The following is a 12,526-nucleotide window of genomic DNA, read 5'->3' on the forward strand; positions in this document are numbered from 1 at the left end:
AAAAAAACTATTACTTATAATAAAAATAAGCTTTCTAGCTTAATAATTAAGGCTTTTTAACTGCAAAAAAACTAGCTCTAGTAGGGTTATATTTACAGTAAAATAGGGGACTTAGTAGACTATATACGCTGTAACGTCTTATAAGCTGTTAAAATGTAGGAGGATTGTAAGCTATAACAGTTACGCCCTGTAAGTAGATTTAAATTCTCCCTTTATGTTAAAACATACTAACAAACTAAGAAGTTACAGCCTAAAAAACAGCAAGTTGAAACGTATTACGTACGGTTGGGAACGCTGTTGTGTGGCTTAGGGATCGGGACTAGCTAATTACATGCGGCGTTCAGTCAATTCCCCACCTCGTCCTGCAAGGCAGATTGACATGAGAACTTCAACCTGGGATATCTCAAAGGAAAGATTTTTGCGAGATTTATCTCCGCTATGTGTGAATCCATAATTGGTCAGACTGCTCAGAACGCTAGACTGTCATACTCCTCTCCGCACAAGGCTGTACTGCCGCACCTGGGACTATATAAAGTCAGACAAAACTGTCAGAATCCGTCACCTCATGCCTAACTTACCCTAATCTCCGCAACTTTCTTTCAACAGGTCTCAGTTTCCGCTTTCCTGACCAGTACAGCCCAGCGAAATGAGTGCACGCGAAACATTCACCCTGCATCTCCAAGTCCTACACAAGAAACAGATCCACATATTGGCCGTAAAAGGTCAATACAGAAAGAGATGTCAAGTTAGCTAAATTGCAGCATTACGTCTGATACCTAATGGTAGTGGTAAACAGGTTGCGCTCGCTATCAGTTAACAAGATCAACAAAAGAAAACTGAGACTCGAATTGTCTCGAACTACCCCCAAAGCATAAAGTTTGATCTTACTATTTGGAAGGGGCATGATAGGTCTTCTTCTTAAATGCGTGTTCTAAGCATTTTCCCCGAGAAGGAGTCTCTTCCCACATGAGCCGTCTGATCCCAAGATTTCGAAATGTAGCGACTCTTATCTCAAAACAGTTTCCCAAGTTGAACAAGTAAACTAAGTACCTGCCCAAGCCTGGCCCTAAGCCACCCACTATGCAGCAGAGGAGACTAATCTAATATTGTCAAGGGAATTTCGAGGACCCATGGTACAAAGTCAAGCGCTTTAAAGGCTTTGAAAAGCACTGAATCTCTACTACTACTAGTATGAACTAGCTGAGCTCGAAATGAAGAAATATGGAGAAGGTTTCAGATGTTAATCCAAGAGATTGCTGTACAGATTCGGGGCAGAGACCAAAAAGTGCATCAGCCTCTGTGGGATTATCGTAAGTTGTCTTTGTCTAGTGCGTAGATGAACATACGCTCACTGAAGGGCAATTGTAGAGGAGATTATTGTTCTGTCAAAAGAAATCGCTTAAATGCGTGGTCTGATAATGGACGAAAGGATTAAAGTCGCAGAGCGGCAGAACGAGGAGCTGGAAGAGAGACATCATGAGCAGGCAGCGGTGGCGCTTAGCATGCTCAACATACTCCACGTACACTTAGAGTTCAGCCAGACAGTATTGGACTACTCGTTTCGAAAACGTTTAGCCGCTGCTAGAGTAGCTCTCTACTAACACGTACATTTGGAGCGATCAGCTGTTATGAAGAGCGCACGCGATGCGTTGAACGGAGCGACGCAAGACCCTACGCCATATTGGTATCGTCAGCGGTCGAAAACATCACAAGGCTGCTTGTCGCGGGACAGCACTTGCTACCATCAATGACAGTCTTAGCTTAAGTATGATTTAATCGCATTCTGGCGTAACTATGCTCTGAATTAGATTGTTCTGCGTGACAGTCTTCCACGTATTCGCGCTACTATTCATTAGTTAAAGTCCTATACATACATAGATAGAAGTCAAGAGATCCAGTCTGAACAAACATTTCAAAGGTGAGCAGGTTGATAGACTGGAGGAAGTCTTTTTAGCGAAATATGCTGACGGTGGCGTTGAGTTATCTCAGCTAGCTCAGCCGGCTGATGAGAGAACCGACAACGCACATACCACCATGCATACTGCTACTCCTAACAGAGTATAACCTAAGGTTAGTAGTTTTAAACCCCTGCAACTAATGTTTTCTTTTATTAGCTGTCTAAAGGACTTTAGTAATTTTTTATGTACATAACTAATTTTAACTACTTAAGAATAAAGACGCAATTTTTAATAGTATAATAAGTATATTATACACAGACTTTAAAAGTTAATATAACATATAAAACTTTAGTAAAAACATTATAAGCATATTTTAAATAGGATCTAATAATGTCTAGGGTAATTTAAATCTATTTGCGCGCGTAACACAACCTTTTCTACAACTAATTTTATGTGTTACTCTAAACTCCCCCCCCCTCTTATTATCTACGCCTATGTATTGTAAGGCACTTATATTTTAGGCGCTATTTATCTTTGCTATTATAAACTACCTCTAGCTTCTAGATCTGCTAATTTTGTCCTGTGCGTATAGTTCTATTGCAGTAGGTAAAACAGTACTAACGCTTGCGCAGTAAGCAGTTTAGACACTAAATATTATAAGTATCTTCTTACATATTATTTATGTGTTTGTTTACACACTTTTTAATGCGTACTGCTAATTATTTGCTGTAGTAGCTACTATGCAGACTAAAGAGCTAGGTTAGCGCGCAGGGAATTAGAGTTTAGGTAGGAGGCTAGCACAAGTACAGCTTGCGCTAAGTCTTCTAGCTGTCTGCTTAGAAAAGACTACTTATTTAGTGCTAAATAAGAACTATGCAGCACTAAATTAAGTATACAGACTAGCTAGCATAATGCTTTTTTATGTTAAAGCCTATTATACTCTAAGTGCTAATGCCTTATAAGATTTAGTATATAAGTGTTTTATAAAGTGTAACATCTAGTATTAAACGCTATTACTTACTTAGGCTATGTAGAAGTTGTTAGGCAGTAGGGAGCTACATAAGCAGCAGGTGCACGCTGTCTGTTAGCTTGTGTATAGCCTTAGGGATACAATCCTTATAGCCTGCACTAGCTTTAGAAAGAGCATTATTTTGCATACATATTCTATGTTTACAGGCAGCATTACGCTCTAGATTATACTACTATTAAAGCTAAAAAATAAGTAGTTTAAAGCAATCTGCTAGTATTCTAGAGCGTGTCTATATTTAGTTACTAAATAAATAAAAAATACTAACTTAAAAATATTCTAAAAGATTTAGTAGCTTTTATACACTTATATTTTACTAGGTCTAGAGTAGGCTGTATTACTAGTGTTCTAATAGCTATTTACTAACACTATATTCTATACTTAGGTTAAGTTAGTAGCATTAGACAAGTGCTATGTTATATAACAGTAGAAAGATTTCTAGAAAAAGTATTTATAGTTTTATAAGCTTTAGCAGTGTTTATTTTCTAATATAACATTCTTTACTTGTACTGCTACGTTTAATAAGTAGATAGAAAAAGCAGTACGCTGTTTTAGTAGCTTTAGGCTAGAGGGTCTAGGGATAGGTAATAATCTAATAGGCAGCCTAGAGGTAATTAGAACGTGCGTAGATTACCCTAAAATTACGTACACTATTATTCTAATTAATAATTATAGTAAAAGCACATATGCTTAGCTCTTATGTATTATTAATTATAAGTTTAGTACTACTAGTTCTTCTAGCAACCTAAAGCTTATTTTAAAGATGTGTGTGTTTATTAATAGTTACACCTATATTACTAACCTTATAGGGCTCCTCTAATCTTGTCTTGTGTTAGATAGACACTACTCTATAGCAGATGCTAAGAAGGTAGTCTAGGCGTATACTAGTTAGGTTGCAGACGCAGACTAGTAGGAGATATATTAAAATTTTAAAGGCGCTAATACCTCTATCTAGATTATTATCTGTACAACTACACTTAGGATAAGTATAGATATCTCTAAAATTAAGCAGGTATACTAATAAAATATTTTAATTACCTAAGATATAAGTAATCTAATGCAGCAGTTTAGTTATAGCGCGCGTAGTTATAGTAAAACTATAGTTGCTATATTATTTGTCCCTTTTTATACATTTAACTGTCTTAGCACTAATCTAGATGCAAGTAATAGACAGGCTAGCAGCTAGGTAAAGTAAAAGACAAAAAAGAAGCAACCTATAAAAGTAAAAGATTATTATAAAATAAAGCTTTCTACATTAAGGCAGACAATAACTATAACGTTGCTAGATTAAGTATCTGCTAGTAGTAGTTAGACGCCTGTTACTCCTGCTATAACACTACTACCTAGGTCTACACCTCTACACAATAAACCTAAATTAGAGGCTATAAAAAAAGGGGTTAAAAGCACTTTAGCTAATTTATAGAATTATATAGTCACATTTTAGTATAATAGACGTAAAGGTAGACCCTCTAATTAGACAAATAAACAGCTAAACTAACAGGCTAGCATTAAGCCTAAGTAGTAAAACCTAATTAACTTTAAGTGTTATTATAAGCACTTGCTTTAGTATTTTTAAAATAACTTATTTATATAATTAACGCAGTAACCTTTTTTAGAAAAAGTTACCTATTACATAGGTTATAATCTAGCACTTATGCTATATTAAAGCGCCTTACCTCTGCCTGCTAAAAAGACTGCGCTAACGCTAAAAAGCAAGGCTAGCTTTGTGTTGCAGCATATCTAGAAGATATGTTAGGCATCTGCTCTTTAGTACTTTCTAAAAGTTTATAGTGTGTCTAAAGATAATATTTTAGTCTTACCTCTATCTTTAGTGTTTTTTTTATACCTAAACTAATAAAAGCTAGTAAGGCTTATTACTAGACAGAAGAATATTAAAAGTAATAAAGTTATAGTGCTTATTAAGTCTAGCAGGTATAGCACTAGTAGTGTACAAAATTGTCTACTATTAGACTAAGAGTTTATAGAGTTACATCTAGCATTTATTAAAAGCAAGTTTAAGCGTATTATGCTTACAGTATAAAGTAAGTTTTACAAAAACAACACGCTCCCTAAAACAAGTAACATCTCTAGGTTACTAGGTATACATAATGCTACTAGGGCCTTATTAGGTAGTTATATGCAAGATAATAGTCTAGCTGTGCAGGCTGCGCAACATAAATATTGCTAGTAATAGAACTAGTTAGAGTAATATAGTCTGCCTCTTAAACTAGTTATAATTAATGCGTTGTTTAAGTTTACAGCATTAACTATAGTACTAAAGTTACTATTTAATAATAACTTTTCTTTATAAAATAATCTCTTGCCTAGTAATATTTCTAGTTATTAAGGCAGTTTTTTTATAGTTATAGCACACCTTTTTAGTTTAAATAGTTTATTTACAGCAGCTTCTACTACATTTAGCGTACTATACTTACTAGGTGTGGAGTTGTATATGTTGCTAAGGGACAGGCAACGCGCAGCTATAATTATAGGGAGCCCTATGCTAGCCTAGGTCCTACACACGCTAACTAGTAGTAGTTACTACCTATTACTGCCTAGAATAGTCTTATTGCCTTTTATTATATTAGATAAAATTGCTATTAGCCTATGCACTTTTAAGCTAGGTTGCAGAGGCAAACAGGCTGTGCGCTAGTCCTCTATGCTACATACACTAAGATAGTTAAGAACTCTCTATACTCTAATTACTGCAGTTTATTAGAGCCTATTACATAATATAAATGCGTTACACACTAATTTAGTAGCTAGTGCAGTGTCTCTAAGCAGATTAACATGTAAGCGTTAAAAGCACTTATTAGACAATAAGGCAGCTAATATAAGTAGTGTGCGCATTTATTATAATGCAGATAAGCTGTAGTTAGATAGTTAAAAGCATTATTAAAACATATTATTAACTCTAACTACATAGAGCTTAGAGATATATTAATAAAGGCGTAAGTAGTTTCTTCTAAAATACTAAACTAACTATACTTATTCTTACTATAGTTTAGGTGTAGAGTGTTAGTAATAGCTTTACTTATTTAAACTAGTTTCCTAAAGCGCTATACACTAAGGTAGACAAAGCAGCGCTTATAGGCAATTATTGTTGTTGTTCTTGTAGCTGCCCTAGCACATTCTTTTGTTTTATATAAGAGGGTTCCCTAAAGGGGTTGCCTATAGTGTAGGGTGCGTGTGTTTAGGGTGTTAGGTTTTATGCACAGTGCAGCTAAAAAAAAGATGTGATAAATAGGCTTTATTCTTAACTTTAAAAAAGACACCTTATTAACTAAATATCTCTTTATAAATAAAAAGCGCGTTACAGAAGACCTATAAGATAGAAAAAGGCTGCTAGGCCTACATCTTTATATTATTATGCTAGGCAAGTGCGTTGCAGGGTAGGTTAAGCCTAAAGATAAACTTAGTAGCAGATCTAAAGCTAGCTATAGTTCTAAGTAGAGATAGTAGGTATAAAAGGAAAGTTTAGTAAAAAGTCTTAGTAAAATAGACATTAAATTTAAAAGTAGCTAAGAGAATTTAATAGAAAAACTTAGCGCAGTTATAGGTATATATTACATGTCTGCGTATCTTTAGCGCATTATGTGGAAGCCTAGGTGGGGCAACTTATAAGCAATTATTATTGTTGTTTTTAAAGAAGGGTATATAAGTAGCTACAGCAGGTGTTATTAATAATAAAGTTAAAATAAAGTATGCTAAGCATAGATATAATTTCTTAATTAGGCAGTTCTTCTAAAAATATGTGCTATATCTACACACTAGACCTATTAGTGCTTAGCTGCTTATATAAACGCACTATAAACACTTTTTTATATAACAAACACACTTATATTAAATTATTTCTGCGTTAAATTTGCCCTATTTAGCTAACTAAGTAAAAGGATTAAATAATATAAACTATATATACCTTTTAGCTAAACAGCAACAGCTATCTAAACTAATAGGCACCCCTTAGGCTATCCTACGCAAGCGCAGGACTTTCTAGACTCTAAAGAGCTAGTTAACTAAAAGAGATAGTTCTATATAATATAGCCTTTAGCATATAATGCTTTGCTGTCTGCTTAGAATCTTCCTAGAACCACAAGGATGCCCCTACTATAGTGCTCTACTAAGGAATGTTCACATTATACAACTAAGGGGACTTGTTAATAGACACTACCTAGCTGTAAAAGAGCCTAAACCTAGCCCTTAGCCTTGTAACTTTAGGCACTATTAAGAATAATCTAAATAAAAACTAAATAGACTAAGCTAAATAGCAGTTTTATAGTAAAATTATCTAAATTATTTTTCCCTTAGTGCCTACTAATAAACTAGGTTTAGAAGGGACCTAGCTAAACAATTAGTAAACTAATTATTACAATTAGATAAACTAATTATTATAAATGTCTTAAATGCCCTCTAATTGCCCTCTAATTACCCTTTAATTACTTTTTAATAGCCCTCTAATTACCCTCTAATTGCCCTCTAATTGCCTACTAATACAGCATTGCTAAAGCAATGTAGCAAACGTTGCATGTGCCTAGTTGCCTAATTGCTAGTACGCACTAGCACGCATGCAGTCCCTCCTAACTAGTACGCACTAGACTTTCTAGAACTCTGTCTTAACTTCGTGCCTGCCAATTATTGCCAATTGTTGTCTAAGGTAGCTAGGTCTAGGTCTAGGTCTAGGTCTAGCGTCTAGGAAGGAAACAGGAACAACAAAAAAAGAGAAAAAGAAATAAGCATATAAAGCATAACAACAAAATACATAACTATAAATAAAAAAAAAAAGAGACTTAATCTAAAACAGTTATAGCCTAGAGTTATATTACAGTTAGTCTAAAAATATAAGAAGATTAGATACACTTATTAATACATAACACTAGCAACTAAATCTAACACATGCAACTGTTTAAGAGAAGGCAGAGAGGTAATAAGTAACAGTTAAAAAGTAAATATAGTTAATTAAGAAAAAGTACAGCAAGAAAAAGTTTAAGAACATAGTTAAGTAAAAAAAAAAAGTTTAAAAGCGCGTAAAAAGATAGTTTAGTTAATTAAAAAAAGTAATAAAAAGAGAAAAAGTAGGACTATGTTACTATAGAGTGTTTAGTACAGCCTAACGCATAGACAGAGGGGAGACTTAGCTAGTTAATAGAGGTAGACAAGCACCTACAGGGCAAGGTAGAGGATAAAGTAACTATATAGTGTTTAGTATAGCTTAAATTAAAAAGGTAAAAGAAACTTAGCTAATTAAAGTAAAAAAGTTAAAAATAATTAAAAAAAGTTTAACTAGAAAAAAGAGGCCTATATATACCCTAGCTCTTACCTTAGTAGCAAGAGCACCTAACTAGACTAGAGTTTCTGCCTAGTAGTAAAAGTACACATTACAAGATTATTTAAAAGGATATAAAAAGTGCTAGTGTTTAACTAGCGCAAAAAATTATAACTTTTTAATTATTTTTTACTAATTACAACTAAAAATTGCCTAATTTAGAGGTAAAAGTAAGTAAAAATAAGTAAGATATAACATATATAAGTAATTATAAGGCATTAGATTAACAATAAGTAAGCTAGGCAGCAGCAGTAAATAGAAGAAGGGGAGAGTCTTACTAGAGTAAATATATGTTGCATGTAATTAATTAATTAGTGTTGTAGAGTTAAACTATGTTAAACAGCAGGTAGTAAATATAAGTAGATAGTTTATAATAATTAAAATGTATAGTAATATAACATTACTATAATTAAAATAGCCTTAGCTTTTTTAATTTTTAACTATAGTCTTACTTTAACATAGTTAAGCCTTTATATAACTTTATCTACTGCTACTACGTCTCTAAATTATTTAAGTAAGATATAAGTATTCTTATAAACTTTTTAAAACTATTAAACTAATAAGCATTATTATAATTAAAGAACTTTTAGAAATAGTAAGTGTGTAAAACTACAACAGTATGCTAGTAACTAGGTGATCTATAGCTAGGAATTTGTCTTAATACATGCAATATGTAGATGGGCTGTGGGTTAGACAAGGGCGTACAAGCTAATACAAGAGGACTAGAGAGCAGTTATGTACCTAACACTGCGCAGTTGTTAAAACTAGCAAGCAACTAACAGCGCACAGCGTCTAATTAGCTGCACTAAGTAAACAGTGCTTTACAACACTATTATACATTATAAAAGTGCTTGCTGTAAGTATATATAAAATAAAAATATATAATTACTTTATTTATTCTTAAAGGCTTTATTAAGACCTTTATTAAAATTACTATTAATTAAATTATTAACTAAACTCTTAGAGTTGCTATAAGTTATGCCCTTAACTATTTCTATAAATTCTGTTACATTAATATAACGCAACTCCTTTGCGCTAATGCTTGCTAGATTAGTTACATCTAGTGCTAGTATATAATTACTAGATATAACATTACTAATGTTAAAGTTTACAACTTTTAACATTAACAACTTAATACTACTAGTAATAATATTAGGGCTTATAATAGGCTAAAGAAGCCCTTAGTTAATTTAACTAGTTAAGCGCTTACAGCGCCTATAACTTAGTAGATAAATAGTAAGGGCAAATGTCTCTAGCTTAACATTACGCTGTGTATACTTATTCTTGCTTTTCTTTCTAAAGGCGCCCTCTATTAGCGCACAAAGTTGCATATAGAACTAGTAAAATAGTGTAAGACAACTAAAAGTAAAGTTTACATTATAAGTCCTATTTTTAAAGTGCTGCATGTTAAGCTTATACACGCAGTTTATAAGCTTAAGCATAATATTAACTGCTTAAAAGGTGTCTAGCTTTTTGTGTACGTTAACTAACCTAGAGGCAAGTATAGACTGCTAAAGCATTAGAGTTAACACCCTATCTAAGACTAACTAGCAGAGGTGTAGCAGCTTAGTACTATAGCGCTTCTAACTAGATCTAAAGAAAAATACAGCTAATAAATTAATTAAGTAATAAATAATTCTAATATTACTAAACTTAACTGCATACTGCAGAGTAAGAAACATCTTAATCTTTTAAAAAAACTAATATGTTATTATCTAGTTACTTTTAGAATTATTATAGCCTTTTTATGTAGTAAGTGTAAAGACCTTTTTATGTATCTGCTTAAGCAACTTAATGTACTAGTTAGGTAAGAGCTAACTAATAGCCTTATTATAAAGACCCTACTAGTATTGCTAGACATCTGCTGCATAGATATCTAGCACCTAGCCTTAGAGATATCCACTGTTGCTTATTTTCTAGTAGAACAATGCAACTATTTAGGCACCCTAGCTTAGATGTATTAGCAGCACAGCTATATAATACTTAACATTACCCTAATTAATACTAGCACAGTTTAAGCGCATAATATTATGTAAAAGATTACTAGAAAAGTCTGTACCTTTAGGCGTATTAAAGTGTGTATAAATAATTATGTAAGTAAGTGCCTAAAAGATATAAAAATACATAAGCAGTCTAATTATCTAATCCCTCTTGTTGTATAGCTAGAACGCGCCACGCTGCTTTTTCTTAAGACTGCGTATAAACTTAGCAGTTTTCTAGTTACCTTATACTATTTATAGCTGTGTTTTAAAGCTTAGCTTTTTTAGATTTGCAGAAATATTTAACTACTAAAGCTAAATATTATTATGCACTTTATAAGTCTTATTAATAACACCCTTATTAAAGAATATTACTTCTAAATAATTTACCTAGCTAGGTTTTTTACATAGTAGGACTTTAATAGCTAGCATTAACAGTAACTAGTCCTCTAAGCTAATAAAGACCTCTAATACAGCAGCACTATAGATAGCAGCTATAGCGCGCAACATATAGCACAATGTAATTTGCTTACTTATATAGTCCTAAATTATGCTAGGCGCTATACAGATCTAATTAGGCTGCAATGCTATGCTAAGATTAAACATAGACTAAGTTAAACTGTCTTTAGAGATCTATAGACATCTTATAATAAGCGCTGTTATTAGGTTCTGCTAGATAGCTATTATAACACTTATAGTGTAGTTATAAGTCTAGTTAGTAAAGTTATAATTATTATACATAATTATTAACTAAGGATTATGCGCAAGACCTAGCAGCCTAGCATTAGGTAAGACATAAGCTATATAACATAATATTATAACTTATAAGCTTTTTATATAGTCTACTATTTTATTAACCTTCTAGTTTATAATCTTATATAAGTTACAAACACCTAAGCCTAACAACGTCTTTATAACGCGCTGTTTTGTACTACTACTATGCAAATATAGACCTAGTAGGTAGGCAAGGTAGTTGCATCTCTTCTAGGCTTAGCAACATAAAATAATAAAAGTAATTAGATACGCCTTACTGTCTTATAAACTTTTAGCCTTACTATAACTATCCTAAGCACTTTACTTATTTTATAAAAGTCTCTTAATAAACCTGCTTTAATTTAGAGCTTAATTAGCTATAATTAACTCTAACTTAGCAAAATTAACCTTATTTAGCTTAAAAGCTGTATTATACTAGTTAAAAAACTTTTGCCTAATAAAACTATTAAGTTCTTTTATAAATGTAATAGAACTAGAGACACTAGTAGCCTTATTATCTTTACTTAATGCTACATAAATGTTTAGCTATTCTAGTGCTAATTAAAAAATTATCTTATATTTACTAGGCAGTAGGGCCCTTAATAACAGCAGGTCTTGTAAATATAACTTAATAAATTTACTTATTAGCATCTACAGCTTATCTATTAACACTAGGACCTGCTCTAGTTTCCTTAATCTTAAGGTGTAAATAAGTGTAGACAACTAGACGTGCTAAGTAGACGCGCCTGCTACTTATAGAGTTATAAAGGGATAAGTTGTTAGAACTAGGGCCTAAAGCTTAGCAGCAACTATAAATAAAAGTAAAAAGAACATAAAAAAAAGTAATAATAAAGGTAATAATAAAAAAGGTAGCAGCTTATCTGCTAGAGGAAGATAAGAGAGTTATAGACGCTAGCGCAGACGTAGGGTAGGACTAGTAGACTTATTAGCTATTTTGTACAGTAAACAACATGCAAAACGTGTAACAATTTAATAGATAATAGCAAGAAGTTATGTAGCTATTAGCCTAAAGTTTAAAGATGTTTAAAGAAAAAAAAAAATGCATAAATATTAATATAATGTATTTTTATATAAAAAGTAAGCACTAAAATTAGTTGTCTATATAATTAATTACTAAAGTCCCTTAGACAGCTAGGGAGAGAAGCTAAATCTAGCATCCTTATTAGCCAGAAAGATAGCGTGAGCGCCACCAGCGCGACTAGCATAGGTTTATGTTGACTAGCAAGGGTATCAGGGGCTCTGCCCCTGTCGGGGCTTCGCCCCTTCTCTCCCCAATCGGCTGAGCTAGCTGAGATAAGCGTTGAGATCCCCGAGCCGGAACATGAATCTGCTCATTCCATATTTGGACTAGCGTATAACATCCTCGTCTCTAATTGCTCCTCTTTTAACCTCGTTTGTATGCACGTTACTGTCCAGCGAAAGCTTTTCAACTCCCACTGGGGTTAATCCCATAAACGCAGCCTCAAAGCACCATGCTTGTTGAACACATATTCCAAAGCTATCCGAACCCAACTCGCAGTAGAGC

At 33.1% G+C, this 12,526-nt stretch overlaps 1 protein-coding gene across 1 annotated transcript; it reads left to right on the forward strand.

Moving 5' to 3' along the window:
- Positions 1–331: 331 nt before the first annotated feature.
- BDR25DRAFT_355482 (uncharacterized protein) lies at positions 332–2,064 on the forward strand (the record flags this gene model as incomplete). The annotated part of the gene is made up of 13 exons (XM_033695463.1): positions 332–359; positions 410–534; positions 607–740; positions 787–812; positions 842–876; positions 910–1,037; positions 1,126–1,140; positions 1,218–1,310; positions 1,358–1,384; positions 1,430–1,558; positions 1,624–1,753; positions 1,809–1,833; positions 1,883–2,064. The coding sequence occupies 13 exons, from the start codon at positions 332–334 to the stop codon at positions 2,062–2,064; spliced, it is 1,077 nt and encodes a 358-aa protein (XP_033547209.1).
- Positions 2,065–12,526: the final 10,462 nt, after the last annotated feature.

The sequence above is a fragment of the Lindgomyces ingoldianus genome (genome assembly GCF_010093535.1).
Source record: "Lindgomyces ingoldianus strain ATCC 200398 unplaced genomic scaffold BDR25scaffold_17, whole genome shotgun sequence".
NCBI classification, from domain to species: Eukaryota; Fungi; Ascomycota; class Dothideomycetes; order Pleosporales; family Lindgomycetaceae; genus Lindgomyces; species Lindgomyces ingoldianus.